This window comes from Chiloscyllium punctatum, chromosome 9 (assembly GCF_047496795.1).
Source record: "Chiloscyllium punctatum isolate Juve2018m chromosome 9, sChiPun1.3, whole genome shotgun sequence".
In the NCBI taxonomy this organism is placed as follows: domain Eukaryota; kingdom Metazoa; phylum Chordata; class Chondrichthyes; order Orectolobiformes; family Hemiscylliidae; genus Chiloscyllium; species Chiloscyllium punctatum.
Window position 1 is genome coordinate 3,826,226 of NC_092747.1, and position 19,965 is coordinate 3,846,190.

Consider the following 19,965-nt stretch of genomic DNA (forward strand, 5'->3'; position numbering starts at 1 on the left):
CTGTCAAAACCCTTCAGGATCTTATATGTTTCAATTAAGTCACCTCATGTTCTTCTAAAAACCACCAAATACAAGTCTGGCCTTCCCAATCTGTCATGTAAAGGCAACCTGTCCATTCCAGATATTAGACTCGTAAATCTTCACTGAACATCAGCTTGTAACATCTATCCTAACTGCACACCTTAAAGAGGGAGATCAACACTATATACAACACTGCTCAATGATTCCTATTGACACTTGGCACTCAGTTGCATCCAGCAATTCTTACCTGTAGGCCTGACGGGCAGGTCCTGTGACTATCAGGCACCAATCTAAACTGAATAACTTACCTCCAAGTGGGGGAAATCCTTTGAGATCAGCTGCACTGTCTGCAGCCCATTCATTGTGAGATCCAGTTCTCGGATAGCTGGAAACAGTCTAAACACTTCTGAGAGAAAAATAGAGCAAGTGATTACAGTATACACATACAGGTTCCATTGGCTGGGTAACCCAAATTTGCAGTAATAATGTGGAGAATGAGTTCAGATATTATAATTCAGGTAATCTATCACCTTAATTTCTAAGGGATAAAATTAATGGTCACTTGAACAAGTGTGGATTAATGGAGTAAAGCCAGCATGGATTTATTAAAGCCAAATTGTGTTCAACTAACTTAATAGAGTATTACTGAAGTGAGAGACATGCTGTCAAATCTTTACATCTTGCACTCTTCAGAACAGACACCAGGATGCCAAATTTCATGTAGAACAACAAAGCATATACTACCACTCCTCCACAGGAAAAAAGAATGAGTTCTTGAGCAGGATCATGGGGCTCAAAATGTTAATTCTGCTTTCCCTCCACAGATCTGCTGCCAGACTTGCTGAGTTTCTCTATCAGTTTCTGTTTTTGTTAGGGTTGCATTCATCCGGACAAGTAGAGAGGTATCTATTCTATCACATAACAAACATGTGTTTTATAGATGGTGGACAGACTTGGGGAGTTAGGATGTGAACGGCGTGCTGCTTTTGTAATCACAGAATTTATATGACTAGTCCACTTCATTTTACCACAAACTATAATGTTGGGGAGTAGAGGATCCAGTGATGTTAATACTGTTGAATGTGACGAGGAGATGGTTAGACTTTCTCTTGTTGAAGATGGTCATTGCTGCTTCACAAATGCATGGCAATTTTGCATGTCAGTTGTCAGCCCAATTTTGTCCAAGTCTTGCTGTACACAAGCCAGACTGCTTCAATCCCTGACAAGTCCAGAAGTACTTTCCAAAAGACCTTTGACAAGGTGCCACACAGGTGGCTGCTAAATAAGATAAGAATCCGTGGTATTTGGGACAAGGTACTTGAAAGCATAGAGGATTAGCTGACTGACAGAAGGCAAAGAGTTACGGCAACCACAGTGCTGTTACAGAAGGAGTTTCAAAATTTTGACCCAGTGACAATGAAGGAAGAGCAATATAGTTCTAAGTCAGAATGGTGAATGTGTTGAGGGGGAAATTTCAGATGTTGGTATTCCCATATATCTACTGTTTTTGTCCTTCGAGATAGAAGTGGTCATGAGTTTGGAAGATCTTGACAAAGGAGAATCAATGACTGACCTGGTAGCCGCAGTATTTACACAGATTGTCAATTTCAATTTCTCGTCAATGGTGACTCCAATGGTTGATATTAGGGCATACAGAGATGGTAACGTCTTTGAACATTAAGGTGAGATGGTTAGATTGTGTCTTGTTTGAGAGACTCATTGCCTGGTTCTTATGTGGCATGAATGTTATTTGTCATTGAACAGCCTAAATATGGATGTTGTCCTGGTTTTGCTGCATGTGTACACTGACTGCTTAAGTATCTGAAGAGTGGCAGATAATGCTGAACATGTTTGTTAATGATGGAGTTACAATCCCCCATTTCTGACCTTATATTGGAGGGATGGTTATTGAAGCAGCAGAAGATGGTCATGCTGAAGACTTACCCTGATGAACTAGACAGCCCTTGTGGCACAGTGGTAATGTCCATATTTCTGAGCCAGGAGGTCTGGATTCAATCCCAATTCTCTTAGTCTGTTTCTTTTTTAAAAAATCACTACAGCAACAGAACTACTTACACATTAATCATTAAACTCCTTCAAAGACACAGACCCCCAAAATTAAGATGCCTCTAGCTCAAATACAATTTCCAAAATAAATGATATTAAAATTATCAATAAATCACAGACTTTACATCACAAGAGCTCCCCCCAATTCCCATTGGCTCTAGTTTTGCTAGAGCTCCTTGCTGCTATACTCAGTCAAATGCTACCTTCATAAGAAGGGCAGTCACTGTCACCTCCTTTCTGAAATTCCAATCTTTTGTCCATGTTTGGACTAAGGTTAGGAACCAAATGGCCTGGGTGGAATGCAAACTGAGCACCAGTGAGCAGGTTATTCCTGAGCAAGTGGCACTCAATATTGCTGTTGATGGCTTTGTTGATGATCAAGATTAAACTAATGTTAATTGGCCAAGTTGCTTTTTATGGATGGCATCAACAAGACAAATCTGGCCAACTTTCCACATTGCTGGGTAGATACGAGCACTATAGCTGAACTGGAACAGCTTAGCTCTGGAGTATAAGTCTTCAATTGTCTTATTGGAATGCTGTTAAGGCCCACAGTTTTTCAATCCAACATCTCCAACTATTTCTTGACATCATGTGAAGTGATTTGAATTGGTTGAAATAATTTGATGTTCTAAATAGTTCAGCCTTGTCATTTGCATTGATATGCTAGAATCCTGCATTATTGAGAATGGGGATAGTTGTGGAGCATTCTCCTCCACTTAGTTGTTTAATTGTCCATTAGTATTCATGACTGGATGTGATAAGATTGCAGAGCTTAGATCTGAGCTGTTGGCTTTGGGATGACGTGGCTCTGATTATTGCATATTGCTTCCAAAGTTTGGCTTGCCAGTAGACCTGTGTTGTATCTTCATCAGGTGGACACCTCGATTTTAGGTATTTATGGTGCAGCTCACATGTTCTCCTGCATCATTCCTTGAACCAGACTTGACTTCTTAGCTTAAATTAAAGCAGAAAGTACTGAATAAACTCAGTAGATTTGAGAACATCTGTAGAGAGAGAAACATGCCAATTCAATTCACTTCATGTAATATCAAAGAAATGTTGGAGGCACTGAATACTGCAAAAAGTTAAAGGTCCTGACAAAATTCTGGCCATAGTACTGAAGACTTGTGCTCCAGAACTTGCTGCATCCCCTAGCCAAACTATTCCAAAACAGCTACAACACTGGCATCCATCTGATAAGGTGGAAAATTGCCCAGGTAAGTCCAACCCAGCTAATTACTGCCCCATCAGTTTACACTGAGTCATCAGTAAAGTGATGGAATGTATCATCAACAATGTTATCAAGCAGCACTTGCTTTGCAATTACCTGCTCAATGACACCCAGTTTGTGTTCCGTGAGAGCTACTGAGCTCCTGACTTCATTACAGTCTTAGTTCTGACATGGACAAAAGAGCTGAATTCTTGAGGAGAGGTGATAGTGACTGCCTTTGATATCAAGGCTACATTTGGCTGAATGTGGCATCAAGAGTCCTAGCAAAACTAAAGTTAATAAGAATCGGGACAAACTCTGCACTGATTGGAGTCATATCTGAAGATTATTGTGGTTGTGATGGTCAGTCATCTAAGCTCCAGGACATCTCTGCAGGAGTGTCCTAGGCCCAACTATCTTCAGCTGCTTCATCAATTATGAGCAGTCAACATTTAATCTACTGACTAAAGACCATAAGACCATAAGACATAGGAGTGGAAGTAAGGCCATTCGGCCCATCAAGTCCACTCCGCCATTCAATCATGGCTGCTGGGCACTTCAACTCCACTTACCCGCATTCTCCCCGTAGCCCTTAATTCCCCGAGACAACAAGAATCTATCAATCTCTGCCTTGAAGACATTTAGCGTCCCGGCCTCCACTGCACTCTGCGGCAATGAATTCCACAGGCCCACCACTCTCTGGCTGAAGAAATGTCTCCGCATTTCTGTTCTGAATTTACCCCCTCTAATTCTAAGGCTGTGTCCACGGGTCCTAGTCTCCCCACCTAACGGAAACGATTTCCTAGCATCCACCCTTTCCAAGCCATGTATTATCTTGTACGTCTCTATTAAGTCTCCCCTTAATCTTCTAAACTCCAATGAATACAATCCCAAGATCCTCAGCCGTTCCTCATATGTTAGACCTAACATTCCAGGGATCATCCATGTGAATCTCCGCTGGACATGTTCCAGTGCCAGTATGTCCTTCCTGAGGTGTGGGGACCAAAACTGGACACAGTACTCTAAATGGGGCCTAACCAGAGCTTTATAAAGTCTCAGTAGCACAATGGTGTTTTTATATTCCAACCCTCTTGAGATAAGTGACAACATTGCATTCGCTTTCTTAATCACAGACTCAACCTGCATGTTGACTTTTAGAGAATCCTCGACTAGCACTCCCAGATCCCTTTGTCCTTTGGCTTTACGAATTTTCTCACCATTTAGAAAGTAGTCTGTGCTTTTATTCTTTTTGCCAAAGTGCAAGACCTCGCATTTGTTCACGTTGAATTCCATCAGCCATTTCCTGGACCACTCTCCCAAACTGTCTAAATCCTTCTGCAGCCTCCCCACTTCCTCAGTACTACCTGCCTGTCCACCTATCTTCGTATCATCGGCAAACTTCGCTAGAATGCCCCCAGTCCCTTCATCCAGATCATTAATACATAATGCGAACAGCTGTGGCCCCAACACTGAACCCTGCGGGACACTGCTCATCACCGGCTGCCATTCTGTAAAAGAACCTTTTATCCCAACTCTCTGCCTTCTGTCAGACAGCCAATCCTCAATCCATCCCAGTAGCTCACCTCGAACACCATGGGCCCTCATCTTGCTCAGCAGCCTCCCGTGTGGCACCTTATCAAAGGCCTTTTGGAAGTCTAGATAGACCACATCCACTGGGTATCCCTGGTCTAACCTGCTTGTCACCTCTTCAAAGAATACCAACAGGTTTGTCAGGCATGACCTCCCCTTAGTAAATCCATGTTGACTTGTTCTAATCAGATTCTGCTCTTCTAAGAATTTAGAAACCTCATCCTTAATGATGGATTCTAGAATTTTACCAACAACCGAGGTTAGGCTAAAACTCTAAACCTGGTTATAAACACTCCCTCTACACAAACGTATAGACAGACATAGACAGGAAACAAAACATGGGTGGAGGGACAAAACTGGGAAAACCTTTCAGTGGTCCTTGTTCACAGGATATGCCATGATTCCGCAGCTCCAGCTCCTTTGGAAACCTTCTTCCTCTACTGCTTGAATAAGCAGCTGAGTAAAGAGTGCTTAAAATGAGTGTCAGGTTACCTGCCTTCCAAATGTACAGCAGGCCCGCAATAATCTTTGGTTTTTAAAAACGTTCTTCCGTTCCAGGATTCAATCAAAAACATGGAAAAAGAAAAAGATATGGCCTTTGCACAGTGCTAGCAATGACCATCGTTAACAAGGCAGAATCTAATCATTTCCACTTGACATTCAATGGCATTAACATTGCTGAATCCCTCACTATCAATCTCCCTTCTTCTAAGAGCTATCTTTCCTCTTTCCTCTCTGGACAAAAAAAAAAATTCTCTGTGGATAGCTTCCAATGCTGTTCTAAACTAAACATCAGGGAGGAAGGTGAGAATGTCTCAAAGCAAATATTGTTCAAACTTATTTTACCTCTCTCTCACATACTCATATCTGTCTGGGCATTTCCAAGCCCTGCTTGGTTATGCATTCTGTTGAGATTAGGACATTTCTGTGCAAGAGGTATCACATATAATCACATTGAAAGCATAACACAGATTTAGGCCATTCAGCCCAACTGGTGCATGCCATTGTTTATTCTCCTCATAAGCCTCCTCCCACCCTTTAATATATCATTCCACTCTGTCTGTGTGGAGTTTGCACATTTTCCCCGTGTCTGCGTGGGTTTCCTCCCGGTGCTCCGGTTTCCTCCCACATTCCAAAGGTGTGCAGGCCAGGTGAATTGGCCATGCTAAATTGTCCATAGTTGTTAGGTGCATTAGTCAGAGGAGGGTGGGTTACTCTTCGGAAGGTCGGTGTGGACTTGTTGGGCCGAAGGGCCTGTTTCCATACTGTAGGGAATCTAATCTAATCTAATCTTCCTTTTTCAATTTATTATCATGCTTCCGCTTAGCTGCATTTCAACTATTTGCCTAAAACTAAGTCTTAGCCACATTTCAGCTCCTGTGGCCATCCATTACTTGGGTGCTGACTGACTGTTCACCTGTTGGGGCATCACAGCCATGCCTGATTGTGTTCTCACATGCACACACACTTTGCAGTAGGAGTCTAGACTGTGGATACTTGCTCTCCCTCCCTTATCCAGGATGCTGAGATGACATATTTCCTTGATCAATGAGTTGATTCTTACCTAAAGGCAAATGGTTTTCTGCTGCATTTACATAAACCACAGAATCAAACAACTTAAGATCATCTTCTTTAACCTAAAGAAAAGAAAATCTTGTAAGATGGTTAAAACTAATTTGGACTTATTAGAATTTTTATTAATTTGTAAGATATTTACTGTAGCTTATCTGCTTATTTTCTCACTGAGAGCACTGCAAAGGTTTGTCTCTGTCAGAAGCAAGTTAATAAAAGAGTGTCACTGTTGGAAAGCAAAGACACCAAACCAAGCAGTTACTAAGGCCAGCATCTCTTATGCTGCCAATGACAAGTATACAAGGGTAAAAGGTCTCACTCACACCAGCAAGTTCTGCATTGAACAGAGGTGTGTTATCTCTTGAATGACATGAAAAATTGAAGCTATGTATTTTGAAGAGGCATGTGCTAACCAATATTTATTCCGCATTATTAAGAACAGAATATCTTTGTTATAATCAGAAAACTAGGTTAATTAATGCAACAAGCCACCTGAATCTTAGCTGTAACAGTTCTGTCTCAGATGTAGAAACACCGTCAGATCTAATGAAATGTCACAGAGTTGAAATATTTAAGTCCACTTCTTCACAGATGCTGCCTCACCTGCTGAGCGTTTTGTGTTTTTATTTCAGCTTTCCAGCATTTACAGTATTTTGTCTTTAATGTTAATGTTACGGTGTTTTTTTCTGATATAACTTGTGGAATAAATTTTGGTCAAGGCACCCTGCTTTTCTTCAAATATTGCCAGCAATCTTTTACAACAGTATCTCGGACAATATAGAGTTCACTTTATACTGCACTGGACTGTCAGCTTAGATTGCGATACTGAAGTGTCTGGAATGGGACTCAGGTCCACAACTTTCTGACTCTGAGATGACACTGAGCTACAGCCAAAGCAGAAAGCTCTACAGCTAGATTTTATAGATAAACCAAATCATAATTCCTACCATTTCAGTGACAGGGGAAGGTCACATAATCCTGAGCATTAGTAATTTAATACTTGGAGCAGAATTAATAAATTAAAAGTGGGGAAGCCCCATGTTGGAGAGTTGCTGGGGTAACCAGATGGCCAGCAGCTCTGCAGACCTAAAAGCGGAGGTTGGACATCGAGGTCATTGCTGGAACTAGACAGGGACAACACATTGGTAGTACAGAAAAGTCCAGGGTTATGGATATCTTTGCAGGGGTTTGGGAGTGAATTCTACCGGCCAGGGAAAAGTTATAGACAGTCGAGAGTGTCATGTTGGAAAAGCACAGCAGGTCGGGCAGCAGCTGAGGAGCAGGAGTATCGACATTTCAGGCATAAGCACTTCATGAGGAATCAGCCTTGTGGGACGGAAGCTGAGAGATAAGTGAGAGGAGGGTGGGGCTGGGGAGAACATAGCTGAGAATGCAATAGGTGGATAAAGGTGGGTGGGAAGATGATAGGTCAAAGAGGAGGGTGGAGCAGATAGATAGGAAAGACAATGGACAGGTCAAGAGGGCGGTGCCGAGTTGAAGGCGTGGGACTGGGATAAGATGAGGGGAGGGGAACCGAGGAAACTGGTGAAATCCACAGTGATCCAGTGTGGTTGCAGGGTCCCAAGATGGAAGATGAGGTATTCTTCCTCCAGGCATCAGGTGGTTAGGGTTTGGCGATGGAGGAGGCCCATAGTAGATGACATTAGTGGAGGTACAGGTAAATTTCTGTCAGATGTGGAAGGATCATTTGGGGCCTTAGATGGAGGTGAGGGGGGAGGTGTGGGCACAGGTTCTGCACTTCCTGCAGTGGAATTGGGAATAATTCTCCACCTTCACCCAGATGGCCTCTTTTTTGAAAGACTGCAATATCACGCCCCCCCCCCATGTGGTCAACAATGCCCTCCAGCACACCTCCTCCACTTCCCGCAACTCTGTTCTTGTACCCCACCCATCCCAACACAACAAGGACAGAGCCCCGCCGGTCCTCACCTTCCACACCAACCTCCATATACATTGCATCATGCTCCGCCACTTGCACCACCTACAAACAGACCCCACGACGAAGGATATATTTCACTCCCCACCCCTACCAACATTTTGGAGAGACCATTCCCTCTGCGACTTCCTTGTCATATCCACGACACCCACCAGACCACACCCCATTCCCGGCAGCTTCCCCTACCACCGCAGAAAGTGCAAAACCTGCACCCACACCTCCCCCCTCACCTCTGTCCAAGGCGCCAAAGGATCCTTCCACATCCAACAGAAATTTACCTGTACCTCCACTAATGTCATCGACTGTATCCGTTCTGGTCTCCTCTATATTGGGGAGACAGGACACCAACTTGCAGATTGTTTCATACACCCGCACCAAACAACCCCACTGCCCCGTGGCTGAACACTTCAACTCCGCCTCCCACTCCACCATGGACATGCAGATCCTGGGCCTCCTCCATTGCCAAACTCTAACCACCTGACGCCTGGAGGAAGAACGCCTCATCTTCAGCCTTGAAACCTGCAACCACACGGGTTTAATGTGGATTTCATCAGTTTCCTAAATTCCCCTCCCTCCACCTTATCCTAGTCCGAAGCCTCTAACACAGCACTGGCCTCTTGACCAATTGTCTTGCCAATCTATTTGCTCCACCCTCCTCTCCGACCTATTATCTTCCCACCCACCTTCATCTACCTATTGCATTCTCAGCTACCTTCCCCCAGTCGCAGCCCCCACCCCACATCTCTCATTTATCTCTCAACTCCCCAGCCCACAAGCCTGATTGCCGATGAAGGGCTTAAGCCCGAAATGTCGACTCTCCTGCTCCTCGGATGCTGCCTGACCTGCTGTGCTTTTCCAGCACCACACTCTCAACTCTGATCTCCAGCATCTACAGTCTTCATTTTCTCCTCGAAGGTTAAAGAGACTCATGAGCTTGTTGTAGGGGTACCTCCAATGAGTTGGGGACCTGCAATGGAGAATTCTACACTAACTGAATATTGGACAGAACATCTAAAGCCACTGGGCTTCCCATAAATTAACCACTTAAGGAATTGAAAACACTGAAGGGCAGGTGGACCTCCCCTAACTCTGTAAAACATTAGACATGCCAATGGCAGGTGAAATGGCCACCAATCCAACAGCAAAAGGAGCATAAAAACATTCCGTGGAAGCAAGGGAGGTCACAATCATTAAAGTATCGTGTACTGGCACATAAAATGATCAAAAGGCAAATGGAATGCAGGTCTTTACATCCGGAGGACAAGATACAATTGTAATTAAAACAGAGAGAAGTCATATCACAGGTATAGAAAACTCTGGTTAGGTCACACATGGAGTGTAGTCTGGGCTGCACACCTCATGATCCTTGGCCTATATTGGCCTTGGAGACAATGGAGCAGAGATTTACTAGATTAATACCTGGGACTCCAAATGTTATAAGGGAAGAGTAGGGTTGCATTCACTGGAATTTAGAGTACTAAAGGTGTTATTGTTAAATCTATCAAGACAATAAGGGGATCTCAAAGGGTAAAGAGAAAGTGATCCCACTGATTGCAGGAAATCTAGGATAAGGGGACATAACCTAACAACTAACCTCAGACATGAGGTTAAGAAGTCTAGTAGAAGTTTGAAAAGCTTTCACAAAGCACAATTCATAAGGCTCTGTAGACATTGTAACGATGTCAGCCAGATGAACCTCATAAAATCTGAGTTCCCTGATTGGGGCTGTTAACCTAGTCCAATCAGGGAGCCCTAGCTGACAGATATAAACAGGAGTGCGGGGGCCTGGGCTGGACGCTGCCGCAGGACATAGCGAGCAGGGCAGCGGTAGACGTCCGGTACGTGGCCACCGCCATCCGACGCCTTAAAACGGCGGTGCTCGGACCCGACGTAGTGCACCAGTTGGAGGACGCTCAGGTGTGCGGTGGGATCCCGTCCGCGCTCACCCCGGCCCGGACGGAATTTCACATTGGCCCCAAGGTCCCGTACTTCCCGCGGGAGCCTGTGCCCCACAACCTGAGCCGCCTCCGGAATTTTAATTTTGTTTCTTTTAAGGATATTAAAAGGAAGGCCCTGTATAGACTGCTGCTGCACACCGTCCACCTCTTCTCCCTCATCCACCGTCCGGACACGCCTTGGCGTGCCCATTTGCCACCGGGCGGTGGGGATCCCCAGTGGAGGGCTCTCTACGCGGGAGTCCTCCCCCTTTCTCTCGGGGATCTGGGGTGGAGGGTGCTGCACGCAGCAGTCCCCTGCAACCGCAGATTGCGGTGGTTCACGGACTCCCAGCCCAACTGCTTGTTCTGTGGCGCTGTGGAGTCCGTGGACCATGTATACATTGGGTGTGGGCGTCTGCACTCCCTTTTTGATTTTCTTAAAAACCTTCTCCTCTGTTTCTGGCTGCACTTCAGTCCCACGCTCCTGATCTTCGGGCACCCGGTACGGAGGAGGGAGGGCAGGTCCGAGGACCTCCTCGTGGGTCTGCTCCTGGGCCTGGCCAAACTGGCCATCAACAGGTCCAGGCAGCGGGCCGTGGAGGGGGTCGTTAGGGCCGACTGCCTGCCCCTCTTCCGGGGTTACGTTAGAGCCCGGGTGTCCTTGGAGAAGGAGCACGCGGTGTCCACCGACACCCTGGAGTCGTTCAGGGAGAGGTGGGCGCCGCAGGGAGTGGAGTGCGTCATTTCTCCCTCCAACTCTATTTTGATTTAGTCCCTACCCTCCCCTTCACTGTTTTGCTCACACAGCATTGCCCTGTGGTTTGAAGGGCAGTGCTTGTCACTGGCCACTCGGGTGTTTTTCATGTCTTCCTGGTGGTGGAAATTGAATAAAGATTTGTGCACTTTGTGTCTTTCACTGTGTCGCACATCTACACACACGCACACACACCATGGGTGCTGGGGAATAAAAATAAGCACTACCGCACTTAGGCGGTAGTGTGGGGGAAAGAAAAAAAAAAAAAAAAAAAAAAAATAAACAGGAGTGGATGCCCGGGTGTCCTTGGAGAAGGAGCACGCGGGTGTCCACTGACACCCTGGAGGAAAAAAAAAAAATAAATAAATAAATAAAAAAAAATAAATAAACAGGAGTGCATCATTTCCCCGAGAAAAAAAAAGAAAAAAAAAAAAAAAAAAAAAAATAAACAGGAGTGCGGGGGCCTGGGCTGGACGCTGCCGCAGGACATAGCGAGCAGGGCAGCGGTAGACGTCCGGTACGTGGCCACCGCCATCCGACGCCTTAAAACGGCGGTGCTCGGACCCGACGTAGTGCACCGGTTGGAGGACGCTCAGGTGTGCGGTGGGATCCCGTCCGCGCTCACCCCGGCCCGGACGGAATTTCACATTGGCCCCAAGGTCCCGTACTTCCCGCGGGAGCCTGTGCCCCACAACCTGAGCCGCCTCCGGAATTTTAATTTTGTTTCTTTTAAGGATATTAAAAGGAAGGCCCTGTATAGACTGCTGCTGCACACCGTCCACCTCTTCTCCCTCATCCACCGTCCGGACACACCTTGGCGTGCCCATTTGCCACCGGGCGGCGGAGATCCCCAGTGGAGGGCTCTCTACGCGGGAGTCCTCCCCCTTTCTCTCGGGGATCTGGGGTGGAGGGTGCTGCACGCAGCAGTCCCCTGCAACCGCAGGTTGCGGTGGTTCACGGACTCCCAGCCCAACTGCTTGTTCTGTGGCGCTGTGGAGTCCGTGGACCATGTATATATTGGTTGTGGGCGTTTGCACTCCCTTTTTGATTTTCTTAAGAACCTTCTCCTCTGTTTCTGGCTGCACTTCAGTCCCACGCTCCTGATCTTCGGGCACCCGGTACGGAGGAGGGAGGGCAGGTCCGAGGACCTCCTCGTGGGTCTGCTCCTGGGCCTGGCCAAACTGGCCATCAACAGGTCCAGGCAGCGGGCCGTGGAGGGGGTCGTTAGGGCCGACTGCCTGCCCCTCTTCCGGGGTTACGTTAGAGCCCGGGTGTCCTTGGAGAAGGAGCACGCGGTGTCCACCGACACCCTGGAGTCGTTCAGGGAGAGGTGGGCGCCGCAGGGAGTGGAGTGCATCATTTCCCCCTCCAACTCTATTTTGATTTAGTCCCTACCCTCCCCTTCACTGTTTTGATCACACAGCATTGCCCTGTGGTTTGAAGGGCAGTGCTTGTCACTGGCCACGCGGGTGTTTTTCCTATCTTCCTGGTGGTGGAAATTGAATAAAGATTCGTACACTTTGTGTCTTTCACTGTGTCTCACACCTGCACACACACACACACTATGGGTGCTGGGGAATAAAAATAAGCACTACCGCACTTAGGTGGTAGTGTGGGGGTTAAATAAAAGAAGAAAAGAAAAAAAAGAGAAGGAAAAAAAAAAAGAAAAAAAAATAGAAAAAAAAATATATAACCAGGAGAAGCATTGCCCTGTGGTTTGAAGGGCAGTGCTTGTCACTGGTCACTCGGGTGTTTTCCCCCCATTGTGTGGAGATATCAGATCAGTGTAGGACTGTGACTCTCTGTGTGTGCACACGTGCAAGGACTCTCCCTGGTGCTGCTTGGGGCCTGCCTCCCTGCTGCTGCCTGGGACTTGCCTTGGGGCCCCTCCCCAGGACTTCCACCACCACTACCACTGCTGCTGTGGCCTGAGGAGAGGCCTGCCTCTACTGCTGCTGCTGCCCGGGGCCTGCCTCCGCCTTTGCTGCCTGGGACTCGCCTTGGGGCCCCTCCCCAGGACCTCCACCACCACCACTGCTGCTGCTGTGGCCTGAGGGGAGGCCTGCCTCTACTGCTGCTGCCCGGGGCCTGCCTCCGCCTAAAAAAAAAAAAAAAAAAAAAAAAAAAAAATTAAACAGGAGTGCGGGGGCCTGGGCTGGACGCTGCCGCAGGACATAGCGAGCAGGGCAGCGGTAGACGTCCGGTACGTGGCCACCGCCATCCGACGCCTTAAAACGGCGGTGCTCGGACCCGACGTAGTGCACCGGTTGGAGGACGCTCAGGTGTGTGGTGGGATCCCGTCCGCGCTCACCCCGGCCCGGACGGAATTTCACATTGGCCCCAAGGTCCCGTACTTCCCGCGGGAGCCTGTGCCCCACAACCTGAGCCGCCTCCGGAATTTTAATTTTGTCCCTTTCAGGGATATAAAAAGGAAGGCCCTGTATCGACTGCTGCTGCACACCGTCCACCTCTTCTCCCTCATCCACCGTCCGGACACGCCTTGGCGTGCCCATTTGCCACCGGGCGGTGGGGATCCCCAGTGGAGGGCTCTCTACGCGGGAGTCCTCCCCCTTTCTCTCGGGGATCTGGGGTGGAGGGTGCTGCACGCAGCAGTCCCCTGCAACCGCAGGTTGCGGTGGTTCACGGACTCCCAGCCCAACTGCTTGTTCTGTGGCGCTGTGGAGTCCGTGGACCATGTATATATTGGGTGTGGGCGTTTGCACTCCCTTTTTGATTTTCTTAAAAACCTCCTCCTCTGTTTCTGGCTGCACTTCAGTCCCACGCTCCTGATCTTCGGGCACCCGGTACGGAGGAGGGAGGGCAGGTCCGAGGACCTCCTCGTGGGTCTGCTCCTGGGCCTGGCCAAACTGGCCATCAACAGGTCCAGGCAGCGGGCCGTGGAGGGGGTCGTTAGGGCCGACTGCCTGCCCCTCTTCCGGGGTTACGTTAGAGCCCGGGTGTCCTTGGAGAAGGAGCACGCGGTGTCCACCGACACCCTGGAGTCGTTCAGGGAGAGGTGGGCGCCGCAGGGAGTGGAGTGCATCATTTCTCCCTCCAACTCTATTTTGATTTGATCCCTACCCTCCCCTTCACTGTTTTGATCACACAGCATTGCCCTGTGGTTTGAAGGGCAGTGCTTGTCACTGGCCACTTGGGTGTCTTTCCTATCTTCCTGGTGGTGGAAATTGAATAAAGATTCGTGCACTTTGTGTCTTTTCACTGTGTCTCACACCTGCACACACACACACAAAAAAAAAAAAGCAGGAGTGCCTGGGGTTATGTTAGAGCCCGGGTGTCCTCCGACACCCTGGAGTTGTGACTGGCCACTTGAGTGTTTCCTTCCCTTCTAGAGAGATTGGACCAAAAAAAAAGAAATAAACAGGAGTGCGGGGGCCTGGGCTGGACGCTGCCGCAGGACATAGCGAGCAGGGCAGCGGTAGACGTCCGGTACGTGGCCACCGCCATCCGACGCCTTAAAACGGCGGTGCTCGGACCCGACGTAGTGCACCGGTTGGAGGACGCTCAGGTGTGCGGTGGGATCCCGTCCGCGCTCACCCCGGCCCGAACGGAATTTCACATTGGCCCCAAGGTCCCGTACTTCCCGCGGGAGCCTGTGCCCCACAACCTGAGCCGCCTCCGGAATTTTAATTTTGTTTCTTTTAAGGATATTAAAAGGAAGGCCCTGTATCAACTGCTGCTGCACACCGTCCACCTCTTCTCCCTCATCCACCGTCCGGACACGCCTTGGCGTGCCCATTTGCCACCGGGCGGTGGGGAGTCTCTACACGGGAGTCCTCCCCCTTTCTCTCGGGGATCTGGGGTGGAGGGTGCTGCACGCAGCAGTCCCCTGCAACCGCAGATTGCGGTGGTTCACGGACTCCCAGTCCAACTGCTTGTTCTGTGGCGCTGTGGAGTCCGTGGACCATGTATATATTGGGTGTGGGCATTTGCACTCCCTTTTTGATTTTCTCAGAAACCTTCTCCTCTGCTTTTGGCTGCACTTCAGTCCAACGCTCCTGATCTTCGGGCACCTGGTACGGAGGAGGGAGGGCAGGTCCAAGGACCTCCTCGTGGGTCTGGTCCTGGGCCTGGCCAAACTGGCCATCAACAGGTCCAGGCAGCGGGCCGTGGAGGGGGTCGTTAGGGCCGACTGCCTGCCCCTCTTCCGGGGTTACGTTAGAGCCCGGGTGTCCTTGGAGAAGGAGCACGCAGTGTCCACCAACACCCTGGAGTCGTTCAGGGAGAGGTGGGCGCCGCAGGGAGTGGAGTGCATCATTTCTCCCTCCAACTCTATTTTGATTTAGTCCCTACCCTCCCCTTCACTGTTTTGATCACACAGCATTGCCCTGTGGTTTGAAGGGCAGTGCTTGTCACTGGCCACTCGGGTGTTATTCATATCTTCCTGGTGGTGGAAATTGAATAAAGATTCGCGCACTTTGTGTCTTTCACTGTGTCTCACACCTGCGCACACACACCATGGGTGCTGGGGAAAAATAAGCTGGGGGTAATAAAAAAAAAGAAAAGGAAAAAAAAAAACAGGAGTGTCCACACAGCATTGCCCTTTTGTGAAGGGCACTGCTTGTCACTGGCCACTCGGGTGTGTAAAAAAAAAATAAACAGGAGTGCGGGGGCCTGGGCTGGACGCTGCCGCAGGACATAGCGAGCAGGGCAGCGGTAGACGTCTGGTATGTGGCCACCGCCATCCGACGCCTTAAAACGGCGGTGCTCGGACCCGACGTAGTGCACCAGTTGGAGGACACTCAGGTGTGCGGTGGGATCCCGTCCGCGCTCACCCCGGCCCGAACGGAATTTCACATTGGCCCCAAGGTCCCGTACTTCCTGCGGGAGCCTGTGCCCCACAACCTGAGCCACCTCCGGAATTTTAATTTTGTTGCTTTCAGGGACATAAAAAGGAAGGCCCTGTATCGACTGCTGCTGCACACCGTCCACCTCTTCTCCCTCATCCACCGTCCGGACACGCCTTGGCGTGCCCATTTGCCACCGGGCGGTGGGGATCCCCAGTGGAGGGCTCTCTATGCGGGAGTCCTCCCTCTTTCTCTCGGGGATCTGGGGTGGAGGGTGCTGCACGCAGCAGTCCCCTGCAACCGCAGATTGCGGTGGTTCACGGACTCCCAGCCCAACTGCTTGTTCTGTGGCGCTGTGGAGTCCGTGGACCATGTATATATTGGGTGTGGGCGTTTGCACTCCCTTTTTGATTTTCTTAAAAACCTTCTCCTCTGTTTCTGGCTGCACTTCAGTCCCACGCTCCTGATCTTCGGGCACCCGGTACGGAGGAGGGAGGGCAGGTCCGAGGACCTCCTCGTGGGTCTGCTCCTGGGCCTTGCCAAACTGGCCATTAACAGGTCCAGGCAGCGGGCCGTGGAGGGGGTCGTTAGGGCCGACTGCCTGCCCCTCTTCCGCGGTTACGTTAGAGCCCGGGTGTCCTTGGAGAAGGAGCACGCGGTGTCCACCGACACCCTGGAGTCGTTCAGGGAGAGGTGGGCGCCGCAGGGAGTGGAGTGCATCATTTCTCCCTCCAACTCTATTTTGATTTGATCCCTACCCTCCCCTTCACTGTTTTGATCACACAGCATTGCCCTGTGGTTTGAAGGGCAGTGCTTGTCACTGGCCACTCGGGTGTCTTTCCTATCTTCCTGGTGGTGGAAATTGAATAAAGATTCGTGCACTTTGTGTCTTTTCACTGTGTCTCACACCTGCACACACACACCATGGGTGCTGGGGAATAAAAATAAGCACTACCGCACTTAGGCGGTAGTGTGGGGGAAAAAAAAGAAAAAAAAAAAAAAAAAAAAGGAAAAAAAAAAACAGGAGTGTCCACACAGCATTGCCCTTTTGTGAAGGGCACTGCTTGTCACTGGCCACTCGGGTGTGTAAAAAAAAAATAAACAGGAGTGCGGGGGCCTGGGCTGGACGCTGCCGCAGGACATAGCGAGCAGGGCAGCGGTAGACGTCTGGTATGTGGCCACCGCCATCCGACGCCTTAAAACGGCGGTGCTCGGACCCGACGTAGTGCACCAGTTGGAGGACACTCAGGTGTGCGGTGGGATCCCGTCCGCGCTCACCCCGGCCCGAACGGAATTTCACATTGGCCCCAAGGTCCCGTACTTCCTGCGGGAGCCTGTGCCCCACAACCTGAGCCACCTCCGGAATTTTAATTTTGTTGCTTTCAGGGACATAAAAAGGAAGGCCCTGTATCGACTGCTGCTGCACACCGTCCACCTCTTCTCCCTCATCCACCGTCCGGACACGCCTTGGCGTGCCCATTTGCCACCGGGCGGTGGGGATCCCCAGTGGAGGGCTCTCTACGCGGGAGTCCTCCCCCTTTCTCTCGGGGATCTGGGGTGGAGGGTGCTGCACGCAGCAGTCCCCTGCAACCGCAGATTGCGGTGGTTCACGGACTCCCAGCCCAACTGCTTGTTCTGTGGCGCTGTGGAGTCAGTGGACCATGTATATATTGGGTGTGGGCGTTTGCACTCCCTTTTTGATTTTCTTAAAAACCTCCTCCTCTGTTTCTGGCTGCACTTCAGTCCCACGCTCCTGATCTTCGGGCACCCGGTACGGAGGAGGGAGGGCAGGTCCGAGGACCTCCTCGTGGGTCTGCTCCTGGGCCTGGCCAAACTGGCCATCAACAGGTCCAGGCAGCGGGCCGTGGAGGGGGTCGTTAGGGCCGACTGCCTGCCCCTCTTCCGGGGTTACGTTAGAGCCCGGGTGTCTCTGGAGAAGGAGCACGCGGTGTCCACCAACACCCTGGAGTCGTTCAGGGAGAGGTGGGCGCCGCAGGGAGTGGAGTGCATTATTTCTCCCTCCAACTCTATTTTGATTTAGTCCCTACCCTCCCCTTCACCTTTTTGATCACACAGCATTGCCCTTTGATTTGAAGGGCAGTGCTTGTCACTAGCCACTTGGGTGTTTTTTCCTATCTTCCTGGTGGTGGAAATTGAATAAAGATTCATGCACCTTGTGTCTTTCACTGTGTCTCGCACCTACACACACACACCATGGGTGCTAGGGAAAAAATAAGCACTACTGCACTTAGGCGGTAGGGTGGGAAAAGAAAAAAAAAACAGATGTATTTTTCGGGTCAGTACAAATCAGTAACCAGCGACACTTAGAATTTTTTCGGAAAAAAGAATAAAATAAACAGGAGTGTGAGAGCCTGGGTGTCCTTGGAGAAGGAGCACGTGGTGTCCACCAACACCCTGGAGTTGTGACTGGCCACTCGAGTGTTTCCTTCCCTCCTGGAGAAATTGGATCATAAAAGAAAAAAAAAGAAGATAAACAGGAGTGTCTGAGAGCTACTTCTGAGGAAGCCGAACCAGTGTCACCTACTATGCAAGTGGAACTAAAGACTGACTTGGTAATGGGATACCAGCCTTTGTGGAGTTATTTCAGTGGTGACAAGAGAGAAAAAAAAACACTCCAGCGTTGGGTAAGCAATTCTGGCAGGTATTTCAGAAGGTTGACGCTGCCATCGAAGACTGGGCCCAATATATGGAAAGAATGCCTTATTTTCTTTCTGGGCAAATGACGTTGGGGCAGATGAAAAGCAACAAGTAATTCTCCTGATAGCTTATGGATCCATAGCTTTTTTGGTTATTAGGAGCCTAACGTTTCCTGAGGCACCAAACTTCGTCCCCCGAAGCAAACTGTCTTTCTCACTTAGAGGAGTCTTGTGTCCGGCATTAGTGTTCCTGATGCCGTTTGACCCTCCAACTCAAGTCTGGGAAAATCAGATTTAACCTTTAATCAGTCTTCTCCTCAGTCGCAACCCTGTTGAAGCTATCCCTGTAGTTGGACACCCTTCCAGTCACCACTGGCAATATCAGACTTTGGACGCAAAAAGATCCAGTCCTGGCAAAACTAAAACAGTTTGTGGTGATGGGGGATACAAAAGGGCCGTCACAACCAGAATTGAAACCTTTCTGGACCCAGAGATACCAGATCACTGTAGAGGATGACATTTTGTTAGGGGAGCAAGTATGATTGTCCTGTGGAAAGGTCATTGCCAGATACTGGCTGAACTCCATCAGGGTCATCCAGAGCTTCCAAAGTGAAGATGTTGGTGAAAAGTTATGTCTGGTAGCCAAGATTGGATGCTGACATAGCCACATTGATGAGGCAGTGCCCAGATTGCCAAAATTACAGCCAACCGCTTTTTTTTATTTCAAAAATATACTTTATTCATAAAATAATTTGATGGTCTGTACAGTTGGACATGCCATACATATGTAAACATTCCATTTCTTTGCATACTGAAATAGAGTAATCATTCCTATTTACAGGTCTGTACGATTACATTTTTAGTGGAGGCGTCAGCAGAGCCCAAATGACTCCTGTTCTTCTTTAGGCAGGCAGACGTTAAATGGTGGTCTTTCCACACCGTGCCTTGGCAGCAGCTGCCCCAAGCTTCAGTGCGTCCCTCAACACGTAGTCCTGGACCTTGGAATGTGCCAGTCTGCAACACTCAGTCGGGGTCAATTCCTTCAGCTGGAAGATCAACAGGTTTCGGACCGTCCAGAGAGCGTCCTTCACCGAGTTGATGATCCTCCAGGCACAGTTGATGTTCGTCTTGGTGTGCGTCCCGGGGAACAGGCCATAGAGCACAGAGTCCCGCGTCACGGCGCTGCTTGGGATGAACACGATAAACACCACTGCATTACTCTCCAGACTTCTGCGTAGGCACATTCCAGTAGGAGGTGTATGACAGTCTCGTCCCCTCTGCAGCCGCTTCGAGGGCAGCGTGTGGTGCTGCTGAGAGTCCGGGCGTGCATAAAGGATCTCACAGGCAGAGCCCTTCTCACCACCAGCCAAGCCATGTCTTGGTGCTTGTTGG

General features: G+C 49.3%; 1 protein-coding gene across 2 annotated transcripts in view; it reads right to left on the bottom strand.

Annotated features, from left to right (window-relative positions):
- Positions 1 to 19,965, bottom strand: part of xrra1 (X-ray radiation resistance associated 1) — a 102,728-nt gene that overhangs the window by 55,466 nt on the left and 27,297 nt on the right. The window contains exons 6-7 of one of the 2 annotated variants that reach the window (XM_072576728.1): positions 6,456 to 6,528; positions 330 to 427 (exon numbers count right to left, since the gene is read on the bottom strand). In XM_072576728.1, coding sequence (XP_072432829.1) covers positions 330 to 427; positions 6,456 to 6,528 — 171 coding nt within the window. Of the gene's footprint in view, positions 1 to 329; positions 428 to 5,257; positions 5,873 to 6,455; positions 6,529 to 19,965 lie in introns of those variants that run through there. The other variant, XM_072576729.1, reaches the window with a different exon arrangement.